Source organism: Salarias fasciatus (genome assembly GCF_902148845.1).
Source record: "Salarias fasciatus chromosome 23 unlocalized genomic scaffold, fSalaFa1.1 super_scaffold_20, whole genome shotgun sequence".
In the NCBI taxonomy this organism is placed as follows: Eukaryota; Metazoa; Chordata; class Actinopteri; order Blenniiformes; family Blenniidae; genus Salarias; species Salarias fasciatus.
In genome coordinates this window covers 17248693-17275067 of record NW_021941230.1, presented here as the reverse complement: position 1 = coordinate 17275067, position 26375 = coordinate 17248693, and the positions used below count along the sequence as shown (strand labels likewise).

Below are 26375 nucleotides of genomic sequence, written 5' to 3'. Positions count from 1 at the left end.
GAACCAGAGTTCTGTTGAGAGGAGACGACAGAGCAGCTTCGGAGGTTTGTCCACGATGTTTAGAGAACGTTACTCCTGTTTCAGGAAATGAGCTGAAGCACTGGAGAAGAACAGTAACTGGATTCTCATTTATCTCTCTGAGTTCTGATTTATTCCACCGTACTCTCATTTCTTGTGTTTTCTTAATTTATTCTTGTTTTCTCATTTTTTCTAATTTTTTCTTCCTTTCTTCTCATGTTTTCTCATTTCTTCTCATTTTTTCTTCATTTCTTTTTGTACTTTGTCATTTCTTCTAATTTTTTCTTAATTTTTTCTTCTCGTGTTGACTTCATTTCTTCTTCTGTTTTCTCATGTCCGTTCAGCTAATCTCACGTGTTCTTGAGTGCTTTCCTTCCTCCTCATGTTTTCTGGTCTGTTATTTTCATCATTCGGAGACGTTCTCGCCGCTGGTTTTCTGGACTCCGGCGAGTCGAGCGTTAATTCCACCGGTGGCTGTGAAAGCCGCTCCGGTCCTCACGGAGCCTCTCCCCGGTGGGAACCCTCCCTGACCCGCATCGATCGCTGGCACCGAGCTGAAGCTCGTTATGCCGGAAACACACACCGTGCCCACGTGCGTGCTCACGTGCACAAGCATCTCTTGCTTCCCGAGGTTCCGCCTCCCATTCAGGATCCTTCAGACCCAGATCCTCCTGACTGGGGAGTCTGCATGTTCTCCCTCTGCGCCTGCGGCTTCCTCGCACGCCGAGTCGCAGGACGTCGCAGTGCGGAACAGTTCTGACCTCCTGCGTCTGAAAAGCTGGACGAACCGAGGGAAGCGGCCGAAGCGGTTCCTTCAAATTAAGAGCGGCAGACCGACGGCGGTTCTACAGAAGCGCGAAGACCGGCAGACCCGGACCCGGCTCCGGAACACTCACAGCTCCTCACAAATAAAACGGTTTTGATTGGGATTCTGATAGATCCCTCAAGAAAACTTTCTGCTGCCAGATGAGGAAGAAAAAAGAAAGACTCGCTGCTGCCGGAATGAATAATTGACGGCGTCTCCGATGAATAATTAATCAAACATTTGAATAATTGTTGTAGCTCTAATCTGGACAGACATTTGCATCTCAGCGTGTTCTTAATATCTGCTCTGGATGCGAGTTTACATCCTCTCAGGAATCACGGATCAGACTTACATCTCGGGCCCGTCCGGCGCTCCGGCGCCGCCTCCGTCCGCCGCCGCCGCCGCCGCTCTGCCGGAGAGGAGAGAACAGAGGAGTCAGTGAGGCGGGGGGAACCGGGGAACCGGGGAACCGGGGAACCGGGGAACCGACTCCGACCCGGTGGCTTCGCTCAGGAATGAAACGCTCGGCCGGTCGGGTTGAACACTGAAGGACAGATTCCAGTTCCGTGACCTTTAACCTCGGCCAAACCTGCTCCAACGCCAAACACGCTTCGCCGGCGCTCAACGCTGAGCGTTAGCAGCGTTAGCGCTGTTAGCATCCCTGTGAGGAGAGCTTTAGGTTCATCAGGATCAAGTTCTGAGAGCAAACATAAAACGAGTTCAGACAAGCCTGAGATATCCCGGCCAGAAACATCCAGAAACCCCAGATGAATTCATTCTAACCCTCAAAATATAATTAAAAAACGTACATTTTAAAATCCTCAAATCAAATCAAATTTGATTTGATTTTAAAATCCAGAGATTTGTTTTCTATATAAAGGAGGAAAACCTGAATGTTCATGGAGAAGAGGGGAAACGTGCGTCAGAGCAGTGAGTTTTTAGATTCAGTATCAAATTCCTCAATTCAAAAACAGAAACAGCAGAAATCGTTTTTACATTTTATTTAAACAGGAATGTTCCAAATCTCAATATCTGACTAAACAAAGGTCAATAAATCCTGTAATATCTGCAATAATCAGCAACATCTGTTTATTTTATCCGTTTGTTTTCAACAGTTTGACTCAAAAAGAAAAGTCAAGAAATCAAGAAAATGAATTAAAAACAAAATAATGATTTTTTTTTTCTTCATTCTGTTTGTAAAAAACCTGAAACCTTTAAAGACTTTTAAAAGTAATTTGGTCAGGTTTGAAGCTCTGGGCTTGAATTAATTTCAGAAAGGAGGAATTGATCACGTTTATTCAACATCTGATCGAGTCTGAAGCTGAAGCAGTTTAAGAACCGTTTTCAGGTTCGTTTGAGAACCGTGGCTCATTTCTGCTAAAAACACTCCAGATTAAAAGAATCTAAATGAATTCTGAGCAGCAGCTTTCAAACGCTGGCGGTGAATAAAGACTTCAGCTCCACCTGATGTGACTTTAATGTGACAGAGACGTTTCATTCTTCACTCTAAATCCACAGAAAGGCCTTGATTGAACATGATTTATTTCAGTTAACACACAAACAACACTTTCCTGGGATTAAAGGTAGTAAAACACACAAATTAACAGTGAGATTTGAGAAGGTTTTCACCTCATCAACATTTAAATACTGATTTAAGACGTTGTTTCACTTCAGGAAGAGAAATTCACCAAAAACAAAATGTGAGAATATGCGGAAAATAATCCAAGATTAGGATCAATATTATTATTTTGACTCTTTTCATCACTAAATGCACAATTCCTCTTTATTTATTCATCATTATTATTATTTCACTGTGAATTGCCCGATAAGCTGTGAAATGCTTTGACTTGCCAGATGATTGAGATGTGCGTGTGTGTGTGTGTGTGCGTGTGTGTGTGTGTGTGTTGTCAGAAGCGTCCTGGATTGAAGAGACTGTTGTCCACAATTGACTGTGACAATTAGGAGTGCAGGGAGCCGAGTGCAGCACTTAAAGGCTCATTTCCATGTCACTCCGCTGCATTAAAGAGGAATAAGAAAGCAGGACAGTGAGAGGAGCGATATTCCGCCGGCCTCCGCCCCTCCCTCCGCCCCCGCCTACGCCCGCCGTCTACTTTTTATTCCTGCATGCCTTGTAAACTGTAATTTGTACACTGCTTAGGGGGAGCGAGCCGCGCAGAGCCAACCGGCATTTCCATTTGAAAGGAGGCAATCACAGGAAACTGCCGGCCCATTGTCCGCTGGAGGTGCTGTTGGTGGAGGAGGAGGTGGAGGAGGTGGAGGAGGTGGAGGAGGAGGTGGAGGAGGTGGAGGAGGGGCGCCGCGGCGACCCGCTCCTCCGCCAGGTCCCCCTCCAGGTGGACTGTGTGGACCGGGGCCCCTCGGAGGCTCGTCAGGTGGAGGACCAGACTTTCTGATCCACAGACGGCCAAGGAGGTCTCACAAGACTAAACACTTTCACAATAAAAGCTCAGCCACTCAGAAACGAGGAGGTCTCACAAAACTAAATACTTTCACAATAAAAGCTCAGCCACTCAGAAACGAGGAAGGATGCTTGACACGCTCGAGACTTTCAGAATAAAAGCTTTTGAGTGGATTTGACTCTATTCTAGTGTTATTTTTACGCCTCCATTGAAAAAGTGGATAAAAAGCCTAAAAAGTGTTTCGGAAAAGTTTTAACCGCATAGAAACATCTTATTGTGAAAAGATTTAATTCTGGTCAACAGATTACATTAAAAAAAAAAAAATCATTAAAAATGTCTAATTGATTTTAAAAAAATGACAAAAGCCCAAATAAAAAAAAAAGAAATGAGTGTAACTTGTTCTGCTGGTATGAAAATATAAACTGTTGATATTAATAACAGTCGATATATTTACTGGATTTCAGCCTCCACTTCAGTCACCTTCATGCTGACGGAACTAAATCATCACACACACACTGGTTTTTATTTAAATCCTGATATCAGTAAATATCGGCTGTTGGCTGAAATCATCATTTTAACATGAAGTGTTGGAATCAGTCAGATCTTCAGTATCGGCTCAACGCAAATTAAAACCGTCAACGCTGAAGATTTGGCCATAAAAACGTCTAAAATGGAAAAAATCTTAAGTTGAAGTCAACATTTCGTCACTCGAAAATCTCCAAGTGAAAAACGACTTAAAAAAAAACGATGTCAAATAATTCAGCTTTCATTTATTTTACTGAAATTTTCTGACTTCTGGATTTTGTTTTTGGAAACAAGCTACTTTGATTCAATATAAGAAAAAGAAAAACATTTTTTTTTTATATTTAGCAATCTGAACTTGACTTTAACAATCATCATGTGTGACTAATATTTTTCTATTGAATTTTATGTTTTTAAGAATGATTTGACTGTAAACTTCAAAACATTTTCATCTGACGTTCTGCACCGATAAACAATAAACCATCAAACATCTCTCAACAAATCACTTCTTCTCTGATTGAAACTGTGAAATCTACATAAAACCATTTTTATTTGGAGCCATTGAGGTTTTTTTCTCCTCGTCTGTGTTTCTACAACGGAATATTCTGAAACGATCCCTTTCAAATTAAAACATGACTCTGAGTCTGAGCTGCTGCCATCGGTTAAAAGAGTCCTCAGTGTTCTGGAGAGACGTTCTGAACGGCAGCCAGAGCAGAACACAGAGCGGGTTCCTCTGAGAACACAGCAGGGGTTCCTGAGGTTCTGCTCCGGAGAACCGGGAGAACCGGGAGAACCGGGAGAACCGGGAGAACCGGGAGAACCGGAAGAACCGAGAGAACCGGGAGAACCGGGAGAACCCGGCGCTCTGCCTCTTCCTCATGGATGAACTCTCTTTTATTCTGCTGACAGGCTGTTTGTGACAGGTGCTGTGTGTGTGTGTGTGTGTGTGTGTGAAAGGGCTCCCTCTCTTCATCCATCTCTCTGTTTCTCTCTCTCACACACACACACACTCTCTCTCTCTCTCTCTCTCTCTCTCACACACACACACTCCTGCTGTCCGCTCAGAGAACAGAGGGGACGGAGTGTGGAGAAACAGCAGGTTGATGGGATAATGCCCATCATCTGTTGCACCGTGTCATTTCTGTGCTGCCATAACCTGCTTTTGTAACGGTCCTGCACACACACACATGCACACGCACACACACACACACACACACGCAATGAGGTAAATATAAGAAGAAACGTCAATAACACACATGAGCCGGAGGGTGAGTAAACACACAGATCTCCACACAAACGCACGCATGTAAAGGTGTGTGTGTGTGTGTGAGTGTGTGTGTGTGTGTGTGTGTGAGTGTGTGTGTGTGTGTGTGTGTGTGAGGTGTTGTGCACACGTCACCCGGCGCGGGGATTGTTGTGCGGCTCAGCCGTCTCTCGGTAATCGCTGGAATAAAGTCCCTCCTGCGCTGTGAATGACCTAATCCAGATTTGATGGTCATTATATGAGGCCTGTTTCACCCTGCTGTAAACATACAGCAGATAATCCACACACACACACACACACACACACACACACACCCCTTCACAGGTCGTCCTGCGCCGGTCTCTCCTCTGGGGCCTGGGGACCGGCGCTCCGGGGCGGTGATGGCATCATCAGCATCAGGCTGGATGTGGGTTCTAATCCCGGCCATTGAGCCTTTAATGAATTGCCGGGTTCCGTAATGAGGCGGAGGATTAGCGGGGGACAGGTGGACGGACGGGGCTGGACACATGTTGAGGCCGAACTCAGCTCGGGTGTTTATTTATCGTTCTAGTGGCGGAACGTCTGAGAACAAACAACTGCCATGTGTCACACGCCGCCGCCAGAACCCTGAACAGAACCTAGCGGAGTTCCTCAAGGCTCCGTCCATGGAACACTGTAATTCTCAGTGCATGATGGAACCATTCGGTTCTCCTGTTCTCCTCCAGAACGATTCGGTTCTCCTGCTCTCCTCCAGAACGATTCGGTTCTCCTGCTCTCCTCCAGAACGATTCGGTTCTCCTGTTCTCCTCCAGAATGATTCGGTTCTCCTGTTCTCCTCCAGAACGATTCGGTTCTCCTGCTCTCCTCCAGAACGATTCGGTTCTCCTGCTCTCCTCCAGAACGATTCGGTTCTCCTGCTCTCCTCCAGAACGATTTGGTTCTCCTGTTCTCCTCCAGAACGATTCGGTTCTCCTGCTCTCCTCCAGAACGATTCGGTTCTCCTGCTCTCCTCCAGAACGATTCGGTTCTCCTGTTCTCCTCCAGAACGATTCGGTTCTCCTGCTCTCCTCCAGAACGATTCGGTTCTCCTGTTCTCCTCCAGAACGATTCGGTTCTCCTGCTCTCCTCCAGAACGATTCGGTTCTCCTGTTCTCCTCCAGAACGATTCGGTTCTCCTGCTCTCCTCCAGAACGATTCGGTTCTCCTGTTCTCCTCCAGAACGATTCGGTTCTCCTGTTCTCCTCCAGAACGATTCGGTTCTCCTGTTCTCCTCCAGAACGATTCGGTTCTCCTGCTCTCCTCCAGAACGATTCGGTTCTCCTGCTCTCCTCCAGAACGATTCGGTTCTCCTGCTCTCCTCCAGAACGATTCGGTTCTCCTGTTCTCCTCCAGAACGATTCAGCTCTCCTGTTCTCCTCCAGAACGATTCGGTTCTCCTGTTCTCCTCCAGAACGATTCGGTTCTCCTGCTCTCCTCCAGAACGATTCGGTTCTCCTGTTCTCCTCCAGAACGATTCGGTTCTCCTGCTCTCCTCCAGAACGATTCGGTTCTCCTGCTCTCCTCCAGAACGATTCGGTTCTCCTGCTCTCCTCCAGAACGATTCGGTTCTCCTGCTCTCCTCCAGAACGATTCGGTTCTCCTGTTCTCCTCCAGAATGATTCGGTTCTCCCGTTACGCTGACGACACCCCGGTGTTCTCGTCTGATCCTGTTCCCATCAGATCCGCCTTTGGCCACCGGGGAACCGTGAAATCCTCTGACTCCAGCCCAGAGGAGGAACAGCCGACGCTAAAGCTAACGCTAACAGCCCAGGAAGCACGTATGCTAATGCTAACAGTCAGCTCAGTGAGCCCGTCTGCCAGTGCTAATGCTAATGCTAACAGCTCTGACAGGCGGTTGAAGGGAAGAGCTTCATATTCATCCGCTGTACTGAGGACACATCAGCTGATTGGGTTAGCATTAGCATTAGCATCGTTCACATGATTCAAGTGTCTTTCTGTAAAACTCACACACACACACACACACACCTGTTGCGGCGTCGGCTAGCCAGGGGTCACATGATGAGACGTTCCATCGCCGCTCGGCGGCGACTCTCCAGCTCCAACTGCTGGTGCGAGAACACCTGGAGGACAGGGGGACAGGAGGACAGGAGGACAGGGGGACAGGAGGACAGGAGGACAGGGGGACAGGAGGACAGGAGGACAGGAGGACAGGAGGACAGGGGGACAGGGGGACAGGGGGAGAGGTTCACCACGTTGAACCAATAAGAACAAGGAGAAACATCAATAAATAAACCGATAAATAAAGAGGCTGATCTTCAGTATTCAGTAGGGGCGGGACGAGACACAAATTGCACGAGACGAGATGTCTCGCGAGATCGAGACGAGATCGAGACGAGACGACACGAGACTTGGGGGGGGTTGGTGCTGTACTGTGGGAGTGTCGGGTCGGGGCGCCCCTTGTCCGGCCACGGCGCCCCCCCCCCCCCGTACACTGCGCCCGAGGCGGCCGCCGAGTTCCCCTATTCCCATCAAACCGCGTCGCACAGACGACGCCATGACTGCATTTGCACTTCATGCCACTAGGTGTGCTGTTTGCATGTTCAACCTTATTTTACACAGACACCACAGAGGAAGAAGGCTGCAGGCTGCAGCTCTCTGCATGTTGTTAGAAAGAGAGTGTGAGCCGGGAAGACGTGGTGAAACGTTCGTTGATGCGATGCAGCGTTTTTTCAATAAAAGAGAAGAACTGAACGATCGTTTCCGCACATTTTCTTTACGTCGTATCAACTAAACTGTATCACAGTAGTTTGTGGACTCAAAAGACCAAGATTCCTTGCAGATAGAACATGGCAGAGCAGCATTTCATGTCCCTTTCGACGGGTTTTTAAATATGAATATGAGCATATTCAGGGTTTTGCACGTGTTTATATGGCTGTGCGCCGTGTAATGTATGATTCCGTCAATAATCCAGTTAATAAAGAGTTTTGCCTTATATAAACGTACTTAATCTCGCAGCATTCGATCTCGCGAGATCGAGTATTTAGCGTCTCAGAACCCAGAACCACTCAGGACAGACTGATTGAACTTCCTGTTTCCTGTTTCCTCCTGACTGCAGAGGACATTCAGCTTCGTCTCGCTGCTCATAAACCACGAAAAAAACAGCTGATCTATTTAAAGAACCTGTATCCTGCTTTTTTAGCTCGTCCAAACCCTATTATTGGCTTTAACATGGTAACAGTTTATTTGTGGCGCTAAGGAAAAGTCATTTTGTGTTCAATAAAGGATTTTCGGAGGTTAATTCTGAAACCCGGAAGAGAAAACGCTCCGTTTCACTGAACATCCCGCCTCTCCCCCTGTGGACTTTGACTGACAGCGAACTTCAACCAATCGGAGCTACGTTAACGTCTCTAAGGGTTAGCTTTAGCTCTTTAGCTTTAGCTAAACACGCAAAGACACGCAAAAACGTCTTTTCCTGTTAGAAACTCACCAAGCGCAGACCCTCCAGACCCTCCAGACCCTCCAGACCCTCCAGACCCTTCAGACCCTTCAGACCCTCCAGACCCTCCAGACCCTCCAGACCCTCCAGACCCTTCAGACCCTCCAGACCCTTCAGACCCTCCAGACCCTTCAGACCCTCCAGACTCTTGCTCCTGCTTGATTGTTGTTTTCAGACGGTGGTTAAAGTTTATCTCCGTAATCGGAGATACAAAAAGCAGCAGCGCTGATTGCCGAGGGCCTGCGGGGGGGGTGGGGGGGGTGGGGGGGGGGGGGGGGGGGGGGGGGGGGGGGGGAAGAGTGGTGGGAGGAGTTCAGCTTTTGTGACGTACTCAGGTCTGAAGAGTTTCAAACGAGCTGTTTTCTCCCCGAAGGGAGGGGCTGCTGCAGAGAGCAGCAGACTGAAGAGATTACTCAGACATGCGAGGAAGAAGGCAAATAACCTTTTGGGGGAGGTTTTTAAGGGAATTCAACTCTGTGGCATGCTGAAAACCTTAAGAAAGTGGATTTCTCATGATATAGGTCCTTTAAAAAAAAAAAAAAACTCTCATGGTTGAAAAACACACATTTCTCTTCTTAGAATCATAAAACACTCATCAGATGTTTTCCAGAACAAATGCACTGAAGCTAACGCTAATGAAACCCAAACATGCAGATATGGAGAGGAGTGCAGGTCAAAGGTCAGCCCTGAGGAGGCTGATCACCTTTAATGATCACTAAATCCCAACGTATCAATGAACCAAACAGTGTGTGTTTCATTAGAGGCATCTCACACACAATCACACGCACACACACACACACACACACACACACACAATCACACACACACACACACGAGTCCCTGAACGCACCGTCTCTCCGGCAAATATTGGGACGCCACGGCGAAGGACCCCTAAAGCCACAAACCAAACACAAAGCAGACAGCGGGGGTCCAATCAGGGCCCGGCCCTGGTTTTTGGGGCGAGGGGGGGAAAGGGGGGGGGGGCTCCGTCTATCAATAGGTGCAGCCGGTGTCAGGAGTCCTTCTCATCAAACCGTCCTGACAAAGAGGCGGCGCCTGGGAACGGGGCAGCAAGGTGAAACTAATGCCACCATGTTGGATTCATCAGAGACGCTTTGTTGGAGAACCAGGCTGATTGTGAAGGAGCAGCCAAGCAAGAGGAAGAGGAGCAATCAGCGAGGAGGAGGAGGAGGAGGAGGAGGGAGAGGAGGAGGAGGAGGGGGGAGGAGGAGGGAGAGGAGGAGGAGGAGGAGGAGGAGGAGGAGGAGGAGGAGGAGGAGGAGGGAGGGGAGGAGGAGGAGGAGGAGAGAGAGGAGGAGGGAGAGGAGGAGGAGGAGGTAGGAGGAGGAGGGAGAGGAGGAGGAGGTAGGAGGAGGAGGAGGAGGAGGAGGAGGAGGTAGGAGGAGGAGGAGGAGGAGGAGGAGGAGGAGGAGAGAGGAGGAGGAGGAGGAGGAGGAGGAGGAGGAGGAGGAGGAGGAGGAGGAGGAGGGAGGGGAGGAGGAGGAGGAGGAGAGAGAGGAGGAGGGAGAGGAGGAGGAGGAGGTAGGAGGAGGAGGGAGAGGAGGAGGAGGTAGGAGGAGGAGGAGGAGGAGGTAGGAGGAGGAGGAGGAGGAGGAGGAGGAGGTAGGAGGAGGAGGAGGAGGAGGAGGAGGAGGAGGAGGAGGAGGAGGAGGAGGAGGAGGAGGAGGAGGAGGAGGAGGAGGAGGAGGGAGAGGAGGAGGAGGAGGAGGAGGAGGAGGAGGAGGAGGAGGGAGAGGAGGAGGAGAGGGCAGCCCCAACAGGTCAGAGGGAAACACACCTGCAGATCACTCCACTGCACCACAGTAACACCTCGACATGTTAACAGGCTCAAACTCCAACAGGCCCCTGGGGCTCAGGAGGCTGTGGGTTCAAATCCCCAGTGGCCTCATGCTGAAGGGTCCCTGAGCAAGGCACTGAACCCCAAAGTAAGTCTGTCCTGTGGTTCTGGTTCTGCAGGGTTCTCCTCTGGTTCTGGTTCTCCTCCGGTGAAAGGATCATTTCCCAGCAGCAGCAGGAGGGGATGAGCTCAGCCATCATCCTGGGCTCTCCTCCACCCGGCTCCTGACCTTATTCCATGGCTCCACCCGGCGTCTTCCCCCCCCCCCCGTCCACCTTTCCCCCCTCCACCCTCCTGATTGGTCGTCAGGCGGAGGAGACAGATGTAGGGCGAACGGCGGCTAAGCCGTTGTACTCTTAAGCCTAATGTGGAAGTTTTATATGCAAAGAGGTGAAGCGGGTGGAGGGGGGGGGGGGGGGGGGGGGTGGAGAGGGGCGGAGGATGGAGTTTGAACTGATTAGGATAATTCCTGCTTTTAATACAGCTGTCCCTCCAGCTTAAGGTAAACCAAATGTTGCCATCGGAGATTAGTGTACCTTGCCTGGTTATTAGCGACCCCCCCCTCCCACACACACACACACACACACACACACACACACATACACACACACACACACACTTTAGAAAGGCCTCTAAAGCCGCTGTCTCTCGCATTAATTTGACAGAGAGAAAGAAAGAGAGGCGGGAAGGAGACGGGGAGGGAAAAGTGCTGCAACCCGATCTGTGTCTGCACCTGTTGGGGTGTGCGTGTGTGTGTGTGTGTGTGTGTGTGTGTGTGTGTGTGTGTGTGTGTGTGGTCAGTGTGATGGCTCGTTCTCGCATACTTTCAATTAAATTCTTCAACATTTCTGTGGAAAAAATAAAGTTTTAATTGTCGTCATTCGGTGCTTATTTCAGGAAACTTAAGAGTGTGGATGTGTGTGTGTGTGTGTGTGTGTGTGTGTGTGTGTGTGTGTGTGTGTGTGTGTGTGTGTGTGTGTGTGTGTGTGTAAGTGTTGTTCTCAGGGTGTGGAGCTATGAAACCAACTGGCTGGATTGGCTGATAGCCTGACGACTGATGGACCAGAGCAGATGCACAGGTACACACACACACACACACACACACACACACACACACACACACACACACACAGAGAAAGCCGCTCCTCCATTCATGAAGCAGCGATTTGGTTCAGAAGAGAGACGGTTCTTATTTTCCGTCTCACAGATTAAAATGAAAACAAATCTTTCGGCCCGACACTAAAACACAACCAGTAACTGTTTTACCGCCACTTTAACTCTTCAATCCTGATTCATGTGTTTTAGATGATTAAACGCGCCGCATGATTCTTCAAAATATCCGACTGTGAAAAGTTTGTAAGTTTCCTGGACGATTTAAAGGGAGCGCGGCGGTTTTAAGGGCCGTAGGAGAAAAAGGTTTATGAGCTCTGAGACGAGACAAAAGCCCGGTTTCTGGGAGCGCAGCGAGCGAACGCACTAGGTGGGCATGAGCAACGTCTCCAGGCGCTGATAAGTCAGAACTCTAAATACTGCGTGACCTAGTTCTCACACGTGCGCCGCGGCTGTCACACAATCAGCCCTCGTTTCTCACTTTAGACAAAAAGAGGAGGAGAAATCCTTCGCCGCCGGCGTCTCCAGCGAACATGTGAAGATTTCCTCCCAAACCAGATATCCGCTGACAAACTGAAGGCGCGTCAAGAAAGTGGCAAGCTGAAACAAACCGTGGCGGCGCGCCACGCACGGAAGGTGAGCTTCAAACCGCTGCTGCACCGTATCCCAGCATGCCTTGCTGCTCATCATCACTCACAAGAAGTCAGGAGGAAACGAAGGAAAATAAAATCATGAATCGAAATGACTGATGAAAAGATACAAATACGAATATGAAAGAGATGGCCTTTAAACGAGCAGAAACACTTTTTAAACTAATCTAGATGAAATGGCCCGCTGTAATGAGCAGAACCGCTCCTTCAGTCTGCGCTCAGGGTTTAACAAACCCGTCAACATGAGAACCGTTCCTTCAGTCTGCTGCGCGGGGTTTAATAAAACCCTCAACAGAAGAAACTTTGACATTCAGCTTCATAATGAGAAAATAGAAAAGCAGCTTTGTTCCAGCTTCCATCACGGCTGCTATTAAATGTGAGAAACTGCATCATAACTCATGTATTTATATATTCGTTGTACTGTTTCTCTCCTCTTGTTTTATGAATGGCACATCTTCATCGCTTGGCTTGGTTTTGACATATTTTTAGGCCCCTATTTTTTTTTTGTTTTTTTTCTTTTTGGTCTAGGTGATTTTGTTAACTTTTCTTCCTTGTTATCTTGCAGCCCTCCTCTTCGCTCCTTCAACCTGAACTCTGTCCTCACTTTGTCTCGTGTTGCTCTGAGTGTCTGTAATACCAGAGAACTCATCACTGTAAGCCAAATTCACCCGAGGGTGCAATAAATGTTCTGAATCTGAGAATCAATGAACAAAAACTTAGCAAGAAAACAAATCTGCTCATTTCAAATAAACATAAATGTCCTTAAACCCGAGCATGTGACTCTGACCCCAGGACAGAATGAAAACATTATTTACACACAACAAGTGTTTGTCTTTGTGCGTTAACCTTTTAACTTCCTCATTTACAAGTTTTTTAGTTTTCTTTAAATAAATTAAGCTGTTATCATTACGTACTTGGACATGAATTTGGAGTTAGAAACATTTAGCCACATTAGCATGTTTAGCCTCATTAGCATGTTTAGCTTCATAGCACGTCACGTTTTAGCGAAACTCACACGTCAAATAACAAGAAAAACAGAAACACACTGACCTCGTTTGCTGCATTATATCACAACGGAGGTTTTTCTGCGTGTTATCGGGCTCTTTTTAGATACTTTTAAACTCATAACCCCTAGCGGACGTTCCTCTGTGCACCTCTTAATGCGGTCCGACCTGGAACTACTGCGGACAGTTAGTTCCGTCAACAATAGTATTCTGTAATTTGCGGTAGGAACCAAAATGTAACGAGATGTAAACATGAATTAATCACTGCAGATGTGAGGCAGGTAGAGTCCGAGCAGAAATGAACAGGAAGTTGAAGGAATGAGGTGTTTTTACGCTCGACTCTCTTTTATTCATTTGACACCTTTTACACCATGGAGCCTCTGCTCCCCATGAGCAGCTTTAAACAGGGGAAACGGAGGAAATATCTCTCTCTCTACATTTATCTACCATTAGTGTGTCTAATTTATGGAAAAATTTACATATTTCTTCTGTGGATATTAGAAATGTTGGTATTAATTCAAGCCCCTCCGTCTGGCCCCGGGCACCTGTCCCTAAATATCCATGCACTTTGATATCTGCTATAAAAAGAGGAAGCAAACACCTTAAAACCAGGTTTGGATGAATTCCAGCGAGCAGCAGAGACGGCGGTGACTCAGGGAAACAGAACAAAGCTGCCTCCAACCCTGCTCGCCTAAAGGGACGGCGGCAGAACCCCAGCGTCTCCCACTGAAATCAAATCAGGCATTAACGGTAAATCTCTTTTCCTGGCACGCTCCGAGGAAACTCCCAGATGAGGTGGAGGAAGTTGACTGCGCGCTCGCCGCGCTCGCCGTGCCCAGGTAGCGCCGGGCGCTCGGCGAGAGGTGGAGCGTTCACACACGCTTCAGTCTCACGTTCCTCACGCAGCGGCGAGCGGCGCTTCGGAGGAGCATCAGAGGTGAAATCGCTGCTCGCTTCTGCCTCCCTGACACGAGGAGACGCTTCAGCGGCTAACGCTCGGCGCTAATACCTCCGCATACACACACAAACACTCACATTTCCATGCTACATGAGGGTCAGGGGGCAGAAGTGGAGAGAAATCATTACAGACGCTGACCCACACAAACGGGTGATTACCGCCACGCCGCCCGCTGTGGATCGATGCGGAACATTCGGCTCCATTATCAGCGCCGGCCGGTTAGACGCCGCTGTCTGCGTTGGGTAACAAGGCTGCGCCTGTTGGTGTGTAGCAAACCTCACAAATAAGGTCAACAAGCGGCGGCGGCGGCGGTAAGAGCGGCGTGTTAAAAGGAGTCAGCAGTGTGACAGTCGGGCGTTTTCAGCCCGGAGCCATTTAGGACACGTTTCACCGCCGGGGCGGAAAAACAACGTGAAGGGAGGTGGAGCGGAAACGGAGAGCAACATCACCTCCACCACCTCCAGGGTCTCTATCACCTCCATTACCTCCATCACCTCCACCTCCATCACTTCCATCAATTCAACCTCCGTGACCTCCACCTCCATCACCCCATCACCCCATCACCTCCATCACCTCCATAGCCTTCATCACCTCTACCACATCCACCTCCATCACTTCCATCACCTCCATCACCTGTATCACTTCCATCAACTCCATCTCCATCACCTCCAGCACTTTCATCACCTCCACAGCCTCATTAACTCCCATCACCTCCATGGCCTGCATGGCTCCATCACCTCCATCACCTGTCAGTTCCTACTTCAGATTGTCTCTTGTAACATCAGCAACATCACCTCCACCTCCACCTTCGCCTCCAGGGTCTCCATCACCTTCATCACTTCCATCACCTCCATGGCCTAAATCACCTATACCTCCATCACCTCCTCCACCTCCACCTCCATCACCTCCATGCTCCCAATCACCTCTATCGTTTCTAACGCCTCCGTCACCACCATGGTTTCCATCAACTCCATCACTTCCGTCACCTCCGTGGCCTGCATGGCTCCATCACCCCCTTCACCTCCATCACCTCCTTCACCTTTCAGTTTCTGAGTTCCTACTTCAGATTGTCTCTTGTCAGAACTGTCAATATATTGACGGAAAATAGATTTACGAAACTGAGTCACATTTCAACATTTTTAAACTTCAAGAAATCAACATTATTTCAGAATAAATGTCGAGATTTCGGCTGCACGGAGAAGTTCATTTAAAATAAGTGAGAAAGCGAACACATTACCATGTTTCAAAACTTCAGCAGGTTTGAACGTTCCAAAATGAATTTTTGACCTGGAGTGATGGGTCTGTTAGATGGATGGTGTCTCTCTGCTGTGAACTCTGACCTGGAGGTGAATTCTAGAGTGACAGCTTTGACTACATAGGACATGTCTGAATGAGATGAGTGTTCACAGCTTTTCTGGAGATATGAGGAGGATGACACCTGGGAGGTGTTGAGGTCCACAGCATCCTGGTTTATTCCCCACATATCTGAAGAAAAGCTGCGTAACGCTCCAGAGTCCTGAACCAGGGTCCTCTGAGGAGTGAGGCTCAGGTGGATCAGTCAAACCTGGACTGAACCCAGACCCGCTCCGGGGTTTCCAGGTTTCGTCCTGAGAACCGGAGGGCCTGGAGCGCAGTAGCAGAGGAGCGGAGCGGTGGCGGCAGCAGGGTCAGCGGGTTAATCACACTTGACTGGGAGCCGGTTTTGATTGTCTGGAGCACTTTAGACCAGCTTTCAGAGAAAATCCCATTAACCTGCAGAAGCAGCGTTTAAACACGGCGACTGGAGAAGCCATTAGCTCCAATCTGAGAGTCCCTCTCTAAGCAGCCGGGTGGCCACATGCCAAGAACAGGGATCCCACTCACAGACTACAGAGGACGGGACTGGAGGAGGACTGGAGGAGGTCTGGAGGACTAGAGAACTGGCAACAACAGGGATCCCACACAAAGAGGAGGACTGGAGGAACTCTGAACACTGAACATGCGTCTATGTTAAACCACCTGCTGTTGGTTTTCCCAGGCATCAGAACATTACTGTACGCAGATGATACTGTAGTATGAGCACGCCAAAATAAAACACTACTGTACGCAGATGATACTGTAGTATATGAGCACGCCAAAATAAAACACTACTGTATGCAGATGATACTGTAGTATACGAGCACGCCAAAATAAAACACTACTGTACACAGATGATACTGTAGTATATGAGCACGCCAAAGTAAAACACCACTGTATGCAGATGATACTGTAGTATACGAGCACGGCAAAATAAAACACTACTGTATGCAGATGATACTGTAGTATATGAGCACGCCAAAATAAAACACTACTGTACGCAGATGATACTGTAGTATACGAGCACGCCAAAATAAAACACCACTGTATGCAGATGATACTGTAGTATAAGAGCACGCCAAAATAAAACACTACTGTACGCAGATGATACTGTAGTATATGAGCACGCCAAAATAAAACACCACTGTATGCAGATGATACTGTAGTATACGAGCATGCCAAAATAAAACACTACTGTACGCAGATGATACTGTAGTATACGAGCACGCCAAAATAAAACACCACTATATGCAGATGATACTGTAGTATAAGAGCACGCCAAAATAAAACACTACTGTACGCAGATGATACTGTAGTATATGAGCACGCCAAAATAAAACACCACTGTATGGAGATGATACTGTAGTATACGAGCACGCCAAAATAAAACACTACTGTACGCAGATGATACTGTAGTATATGAGCACGCCAAAATAAAACACTACTGTACGCAGATGATACTGTAGTATACGAGCACGCCAAAATAAAACACCACTGTATGCAGATGATACTGTAGTATAAGAGCACGCCAAAATAAAACACTACTGTACGCAGATGATACTGTAGTATATGAGCACGCCAAAATAAAACACCACTGTATGGAGATGATACTGTAGTATACGAGCACGCCAAAATAAAACACTACTGTATGCAGATGATACTGTAGTATACGAGCATGCCAAAATAAAACACTACTGTATGCAGATGATACTGTAGTATATGAGCACGCCAAAATAAAACACCACTGTATGCAGATGATACTGTAGTATACGAGCACGCCAAAATAAAACACCACTGTATGCAGATGATACTGTAGTATACGAGCACGCCAAAGTAAAACACCACTGTACGCAGATGATACTGTAGTAGAGGAGCAGGCCAAAATGAAATATCCAGCTGCTGCCCACCAAGGCCATGAAAAAGACAACGTCCTGCCTGAATTGCTCACCGTAAAGCAAACTATAGGGATGTCCTTTACTGAAAGAGAATGGAACGCTGTTCCCAATATAACACAACAAAACATGAGTATTGTTCTGAAGTACCTGTGTTCTCATTGATTCTAATCTTTCTTTTAAAGCACATCAACAAAGTGGGCCCCAGGCTCACATTTTAAATTAATTAGAAACGCATGAACTTTGAACACTGCCAAACTGTACATCTGTCCCATCTAACAAACTGTAGACCGGCTGGAGTCAAACTAGCAACTCCTCTAAAACAGAGGCCTCGCCATTCACCTCACTGCATCATATTAAACAACTGAACTACTGAGCTGTGAAGATATTCTGAAATCCATAAACTGGACTGAATGAAAGGGACTGTCCACAAAAACAGGAATCAGGGATTTACTGACAAACCTCTGAAGAGGTAAACATTGAGGCCATTCAGGGCGGAATCAGTGCAGGAAGAGCAGGATGAGTGAAGACGACGACGACATCTTGTGCTGCTCAATAATTCACGGCCTCCGCCTGGCTGACGGATGTGAGCCCAGGAGTTCAGACGTGGTCTAAAGCTCAGAGTTTGCACCACTGAACCGCCGCTCGTCGTGTGGCGGCAGCTCAGACGAAGGTAGGCGAGGAAGACCTCATGCGTTTCCTTCCGCCGCCGCGGTCACGCGCCGATGTGGAGGAGCGTAGAGAGAAAGGTGGGCCTGGGTGTTCATACGGCACAAGGTCGCTCCGCCGTCAGAAACATCCGGCTGGCTGGAGACGCTCACGCCACGAGAAATATCCCTGACTGCTCCGAAAAAGAGGAAGCCATCAGGAAACAGACGGGGAAGGCTTCAGGAGATGCCAGCGCAGCAGATCCCGCTGTCACCGGGTCTCTGCTTCAACATGAACCGATCCTGAAGGCCTCGGAGCGGCTGGAGGCCGGGACGGACTGGGGGCCGCATGGAGGAGGCAGCATCAAGCTGTGGAGCTGCGCTGCTGCCTTCAGGACCGCAGGAGCCGAATCGATGGACAGAAACTCAACTGTGTCCTGGTTTATGAGCAAATCAGCACAGTCCATTTTTCGTTTCAATATTCAAAAAAATCTGTATACTTTTTATTTTATGTTTATTTTTAAGTACTTCAGTTTTTATAATTTATTAATTAACTTAAAAAAAACCAACAAACATTGGTTTAATGATTATGAAGATGATAGAAGTGATTTCATTAAAGTCCAGTAAACTTAAGGTCTCTGTGGATGTCATGGTCATTAGTTGGTTTTCTGAATTTAATATATATATATATATATATATATATATATATATATATATATATATATATATATATATATATATATATATATATATATATATATATATATATATATATATACATATGTGTGGTGTGTGTGTGTATGTATACATAGACTGATAGATATATAGATATGGAGGAGGCACCACCATGTAAAAGCACCATGTAAAAGAGAGGTAGAGATCTGCTGGAAAATTTAAGAACATGTTACTAAATGAATCCCTTTTTATTTCAAACATTTTCTCTGGAATAAAGTTTTATATAACTTTCAGGTTTTCAATCCTAATTTAAATGAACTTTTCTCATTTAATTACAGTCTTTAAATACTGTGAGATTTATTCTGTCTCAGTGATGTATTCAGATTATTCTGTGAAGGTTCACCTGGATGTTCATTTTATTTATAAGATACAGGTGGAGGAGGAGGAGGAGGAGAGGAGAGGAGAGGAGGAAGAGGAGGAGGAGGAGGAGAGGAGAGGAGGAAGAGGAGAAAGAGGAGGAGGAGGAAGAGGAGGAGGAGGAAAGGAGGAGAGGAGGAGGAGGAGAGGAGAGGAGGCTCTGACAGCCTGGACAGTCGGATGGTCGCCTGCCAAGCTGCTGCTAAATATACTCAGGGGTCAGTGTGTGTGTGTGTGTGTGTGTGTGTGTGTGTGTGTGTGTGTTCTGTCAGAGCCGCTTCAGGTTTTCTGATAATATATAAAAAAACGTGGTTGTGACAGTTGTGACAGAGGGGAGGTCGCCGGCTGGGGGACCTCCGTGCACGTGAGCGCGCACGAGGACCTGACCTGTCGGAGGGTGATAGGCACTACAGGCGAGGGAGGGTGTGTGTGTGTGTGTGTGTGTGTGTGTGTCAAACAACCCCCCAGATATCTGCAGCCAAACGGACTGACTGTCCGATTCTTCCTGTGTGTGTGTGTGTGTGTGTGTGTGTGTGTGTGTGTGTGTGTGTGTGTGTGTGTGTGTGTGTGTTTGTGTGTGTGTGTGTGTTGGGCCCACTATAAAAAAACCCTCACGTTTACCTTCCTGTCACTTTATTCTCGCATAACGAAGCAGAACGGACAGTTTGAGCGAATTAAAACTGAAACCCAGAGTTTTTAAAGTTTCTCTCTTTCATCACTTTGTTCTCTTTATTTTTATTATTTCTGCAGCAGATTTACTGATTTGTCCTGAATTCATGCAAATGAATCAGGCAGGGTGAATCTGCTTTTCTATTCATCATTATGAGTTGTGCTTCTTGCTCTTCTAATGCACTTTTCTATCTCTGTCATGAATTAAGTTTCTCACTAAATATGTTATTATTGTTATTATTATTATTATTATTATTATTATTATTATTATTACATTGATTTTCATTTTCATCCATATTTCAAGTGAATTGATTATTATTTACTATTTTATTTTTCTACTTCTTGATAAGATTTTTATTTGAATTTTCTTCAGGATTTACAGTTCTGTGCACCGTTCTACATTTTGATGTAACCTAATAATAATGTTTATCTGTCTTCATTGATGCCTTCTTTGATTTATTTATCTTTCGTTTTTTATGGACTTGTTGGTCAAACTGACGTTTCACAAACTCTACAAACAAATTCATCTTCACAACATTTTTATATCAAACTGAGCTTCAAAGCAAAGATGGGACGTTCACTTTTTGCAGCGTGTGTGTGTGTGTGTGTGTGTGTGTGTGTGTGTGTGTGTGTGTGTGTGTGTGTGTGTGTGTGTGTGTGTGTGAGAGAGCGCTCTGCTGAATGGTTGTGTTTTGGCAGCGCCGGCAGCCGCTGGAACCTGCGGGTCGGAGATAAAACGCTCCTGCGGCTCCGAGCCGCCGAGAGGACGTCCCACCGGAGCAGGAGGGGCCGGGAGGGCCGCCGGTTCGAATCCCACAGCCGGACGACTCTCTCATAACAACCGCCGACGGATTCCCGGACTCAGACCGACTCCAGGTAGAGCCGACCGGAGCTCCGCCTTCTGATTGGTTCAGAATTCCGTCAAGAGTTTTGGTTGAAGCTGCGCTATGAGTCCAGAAAGTCTTCAGAAATTCCGATCCGCTGGAGTGTCCTCCCGGAGGTCGGCGGTTCGATCTCCTCCCGCGGAGCAGGAATCACTTCGCCACTCATCAAAAGGCTGAGAACACTAAACGAGGTTGAACCTGCGGCCAGGAAGCGGCCTAATCGCCGCCAGGAAGCGATAAGCCGGGCGCTTCATGGCAGCGGCAGGAAGCCGGGCCGAGGTGAAGCACTGGGCCTGGCCGGCGGAGGAGGCCTTGGAGGATCCGGCATTCAGTTCAGGAAGGAAGCGAGAAGACGCTGCCACGGCGGACTGCAGAGCTCAGCAGACCTTCAGGACCGGGACCGGGACCAGGATCAGGGTCCGTCACCGTCACCTTTCTCGTCGATGACGCCAGTGTTCTGACTGGAATCAGCTGACTTTCCGTCCGACGGACAAAAAGCTGTTATTGTTCTGGACTGACGCTCTGCAGCTCGCCGCCTGACAGGTCCGAGATAGCGGCTCCAACAGGAAGAGGGCCCAGGCGGGCCGCAGGACCCTGGAGGACCACCTGCCGTCCAGGGTCCAGAGTGAGGGACGAGGAGGGACCGCCGAGCGAAACCCGACACCTGCAGCAGCGATCTGAGGGCCGCGCTCCGCCTTTCATCGGCTTTCCGTCACGAGGACAACACAGGCGAACGCGGCGAGGACGGAGCGCGGGTTTGATCAAACCCCCCCCCACCCCCACCCCCCACACCCACCCCCACCCCCGCCGAGCGCCGCCGCACGAAGTGAACGGGCCGGATTAACGGCACCTGTAAAGAGCTGTCAGGTGGATCCACGGGCCCCGCCGATAAGCTGGCAGCCGGGGATGAACACCCCAGACAGTCAAAGAACACTGCCGACCCCCCCGCCTCCACCCCCGCCTCCACCCCTCCCCCAACCCCCCGCCCCCCCCGGGCTGCAGACACCTCCACCTTTGATAAGGTAATAACATCAGGATGGCGGAGACACGCAGTCAGAAACACACACACACTGTTCGGATATCAAAGGTGGAAGCATGCACACACACACACACACACACACACACACACACACACACACACACACACACACACGCACACAGCTGAAAATCGCTGAAACTACATTTTAAAGACAGTTCTTGGAATCTCGGGAGCCAGATAAGGCGGCTGCTGCTAACAACACACACCAGCTGCACTTCCTCCTGCTGAAGCCCATCTGGTCCAGGACCGAGACCTGGACCAGGACCTGGTCCTGTGCTGAAGCCTATTGGGCGGTTCTGGTCCTGTGGACCCGGTGCAGGACCGAGACCTGGACCGACAGGAAGGCAGAACCAGCGTCACGTCGACTCGATCAGGCAGACGGAGACTGCCGCGGCTAACAGCTAAGCTAACGGCTAAGCTAACGGCTAAGCTCACAGGAACAGCGAGACCTGTCTGGTCTGGAACCAGCAGTGTGGACCACATGTCCACGGATTCCAGGTTCGTTTAAGAAAAGCCAGCAGTGTGTGCAGGTTTGCAGAGACTGCCTTCAGCTCCCGTGACCTTTATTTTGAAAAAAAAAAAAAAAAAAAAAAAAAAGAAACGTTGCCGACCTGGGAAATGGAGGAGCTGGAACTTCTGAGAAGCATGAATTCACCGTGACACTGTGGAAGTGGGGATTTCCCAGTGGGAGTTTCCTTCCTCGCCGCCACGCGACACTTCATTAACGCGGCCGGCCTTGGCGGATTGATGGAGACTGAAACGTGTCAGAGGTTTAACACCGCTGCTGCAACACTTCCGCCACTTCCTCCTTCCCCGCTGCGTGTTTTTATCATACGTCGTGTTGCTCCATCGCCTGGTTCTCAGACGGAGGAATGAAGCTGTGCGGCGGAGCGAGCCGCTCCCAGACGGAGCATGATGGATGTTGTGTGTTTGAGGTGGAAGCTGCGCTTCCTGCCTCGTGTTTATGGTGTGTGCAGTCCTGTCAGGCCGTCCCTCCGCGCTGGGAACAGACGCAGATCCTCATTGGACGTGAGCTTTGGTGACATTTGGCCGTGTGAGAAAAGGCCGAGCGCCGCCCCGACGAAGCCTCTGAGGTCATGTGAACCGGTGACGAGCCGCTCTTCCTCCTCCTCCTCCTCCTCGCTGCGCTTCCTGTCCTCGGCCGTATATAAACCCGCCGGCTGCTTTTAGCCTGCGACACACTGTGGGAAATCATCACACACACTGATTCATGACTCTCAATCCAATTACTTCGTCCAGATTGAGATACTCATCTAATTCCATTGAAGATCAATAAGAAATAAAAAGCATCTTATTTTCCCGACATTCTAACGTCATTCATTCACTTTGCATTCCACTGGATGATGATTCCCATTTTTCATGGATTTATCTGCTTTTTTTCCAATAAATTGTTATTTATTCTCCTTTCCTAATTTTGATTCTGATCTGATAATAACGATCATAATAATTCTTTTATTTCAGGGACTTCTGTGGCTGTGTGTTTTGATATTATCACATTACTGAATTCCAGAGATTTGTTTTCAGCCTGATGTTGTTTCTGGTTCTTAACTCCTTCCTTCCAGCAGGTTTTGTTCCAGTTTGAGTCTTTTCGGTTGTGGGTTGAGCAGACGGGACCGGGTGACCTCCAGGAGCCTCAGGTTCAACTCCGGCAGGTTTTCCTGTTCCTTTATGAGCTGGATGTGTTTTCTCTGCCCGTTAACAGCCGTGAGCGCACACCCCTGTTTGAAGTGCGTCTCCTCCAACCTTCACCTCCTCCCCTGCAGCTCCGCCGGGCAGAAACGACTCCATGAAAACTTATTAAGCTCGTTTAATGCATGAAGGGCAGAGACTCACCTCTGAGCCGCCGTAATTGAAAACATCAGCCTGCTACATTTACAAGAGGCCCGTAAAACGCCGCTGTTTGTTTAAGGCTCTTCACGCCGCCGAGTCCCGGGATGCGGCCGCGGGCGGCCCGGGACCCGGGACCTGGGACCTGGGACCCGGTTCCCGGGACCCGGTCCAGGGCCGGCATTCAGGCCGGGTCCCCGGTGGACGTGAGGTAATCCATGAAGTCAGAGCTGCAGGTGGAGAGCCGCGGACACACGTGTTGGCTCTCAGGACCGAAGCAGCTTTTTATTGCCGTGTGACTGAAGGTTTACACGGTTGTTGGGCGTCTTTTCCGCTTGGACGAACCCCAACTCGACGCCTGCAGCCAAAATGTGAGGTTTTGTTTTTCCCAAGCATGTTAAAATGAAGGTGATGTCTCATACGTCTGTGATTTATTCCCAGTCGGCTGGCGGAGGCAGCCAGAGACGTCACAGTTTACAGCCAAACCAGGCTCTCCGGCCAAAACAAGCAACAAATAATCCAGAAACACTCCCGAAAAAAAGTTTGAGAAAAACCACAGAGGACAACAGGAAGTGGGACAGAAAACAGAAACAGGCAATCGGCAGCAAACTGACAGAGACAAGAGCGTCAATCAGAGCAGTGTCAGTCAGACACAGCAGTGTCAATCAGACACAGCAGTGTCAATCAGACACAGAGCGTCAATCAGACACAGCGGCATCAATCAGAGACAGGTGTGTCAATCAGAGACAGGTGTGTTAATCATACACAGTGGCGTCAATCAGAGACAGGTGTGCTGATGGTGCGTTTATGAATAACTGCACTATACAAGTACAGCCGCAGTGGTTGTTGTTTAAACATCATTTCTGTCACTTTACAGATTATTATTAGTTTTTTTTTCACTGTAGCATTTCATTAAATTGACATTTTGACGCTGTTGAATTCCAGGTTTCTGATCAGGACGTTTCAGGCTGTAGTGACATGCTGTGAATGTTAAAGTGATCACACCAGTTTTATCAGTCACACTACAGCTAAACCACACTTCTTTATTCTGATTCTGGTGGAAAAACCAGTGCGACTGTCTGACTGTGATTCTAAACTCTTGTTTGAGCTTTAAAATAGAGATAAGCAGCGAGTTCCACTGCAGCAGAGGGATTTATTCTTCCTTTCTGTTACTTCCAGCTCAGTTTTCCACTAATGGCAACAGAAAACGGTACTTTTCTCCTCCGTGTTCCGTCAAATCCTCCCTGAATGATGACAACATGGAATAAAAGGTGAATTTCATGACAGCATGCAGTATGTCATGAGAATTAAACAGCCGCCCTGACAATCCGCCGGCTCGGATTTCAGCGGCCGCCGCATGACGAGTACCTGTGTGCGTCTGAAAGAGCCGGCGGAGCTTAATATCCCGAATCCTGAGTGGATAGCAAGGTAATTCCAGCGGAGCGTCGCCGGCTTCCCCACTGGGCTGAACGCTGTATATCTGAGAGAGGTAATGTTTTTCAAAGCCATGACCAAATGTGTTTGGATTGGCTGTGGAAAGCTACTTTAGATTTAACACAGGCTGATCGCTGCTCCCAAAAAATACTCTCCGGCAGCAGAACGCCTCCCAATAAAGGAGTAACGGGGACGGGTGTTTACACAGACTGGACGGCGGTCAGGAATGCAGCGAGTCGGGACCACAGCGCTCGCTGCTGCGCTACGTGATGGAGGCCGGCCCAAAGACGGATTTTAATCCTTTATTTAAAGCGTCATTAGCGGCGGAGGCCGGCGGCCAAACACGTCAACACGGGCAAACGGAGGAGGTTTGAGGCTTCGCTGCACCGAGCGTCAGGAGGCGGATCAATAGCAGCGAGCGGCGGGCCGGTCCGCCCTGGACCCTGGTCTGGAACTGGACTCCTGTTCAGACCAACAGGCCAGCAGAGTGTGTGTGTGTGTGTGGACAGAACCCAGTGTAAAAACAACAACACACATCCCAGAGCAGGAGGTCATCGGGGTCCATCACATCAGTAGCTTACTGTTCAGATCAGACGGTGACTAACTTCCATTAAAGGGGAGAGATCCCAACAACAGACAAGAACATCTGACTGGTTTATGGGGGTTAATTTACACTTTTAGCAGCAGCAAGAGATTTTCATGAGCAGGTTGATCACATCCTGCTTGGATCCTGTTTGATTGGCTGCATTACATTACTGTAAATTCCATTCCACTACAATGTAATCATTACACTACATTATATTACATTACAGTAAATTATGTTACAGTGTAATCATTACATTATTTCACATTACATTATATTACATTACAATGTAACTATTACATTTTATTACATCACATTAAATTACAATGTTGCCATTACATTGACTACATTTCATTTTATTAATCACATCGAGTTCAACGTTATATTTTGAATCGTTACATTTTTAACATTTAAAATACATTTTAGATATATTTCAGATATTAAATTTAGAACAGGCAACATTATTATTATGACATTATTATTATTATTATTATTACTATTATTGTTACTCTTTTATTATTATTATTATTATTATTATTATTATTATTATTATTATTATTATTATCGTTATTGCTGTTATCATTAATATTCATTGTTATATTATTTATTTTTCATTAATTGTTACATTATCAATATTACTGTCATTATTGTTGTCATGATTTCTGCGGATGCTGTGCAGTGTGGTGCTCAGTGAGTCCAGAAGGACGGCGGTTGAGTCCGGGTCTGGTCCCGTCCAGCAGTGAGCAGGACTCAGAGGACCGTGGCGAGGCTGGCTGCTTCTCTCTGCGCTCGCAGGCAGAATCCCGCCTCAACAGATCGTCGCTCCATCGCCTGTTTTTAATCCCAGCAGGAAGTTGTGGGAGGTTTG

General features: G+C 48.0%; 1 protein-coding gene across 1 annotated transcript in view; it reads right to left on the bottom strand.

The window, feature by feature from the left end:
* Window positions 1-26375, bottom strand: part of LOC115383908 (basic proline-rich protein-like) — a gene marked incomplete at its 5' end in the record, with an annotated part of 236315 nt that overhangs the window by 147293 nt on the left and 62647 nt on the right. Inside the window, 1 exon segment of the mRNA XM_030086110.1 lies at window positions 10128-10256. Within this exon segment, the coding sequence (XP_029941970.1) occupies window positions 10128-10256 (129 nt within the window).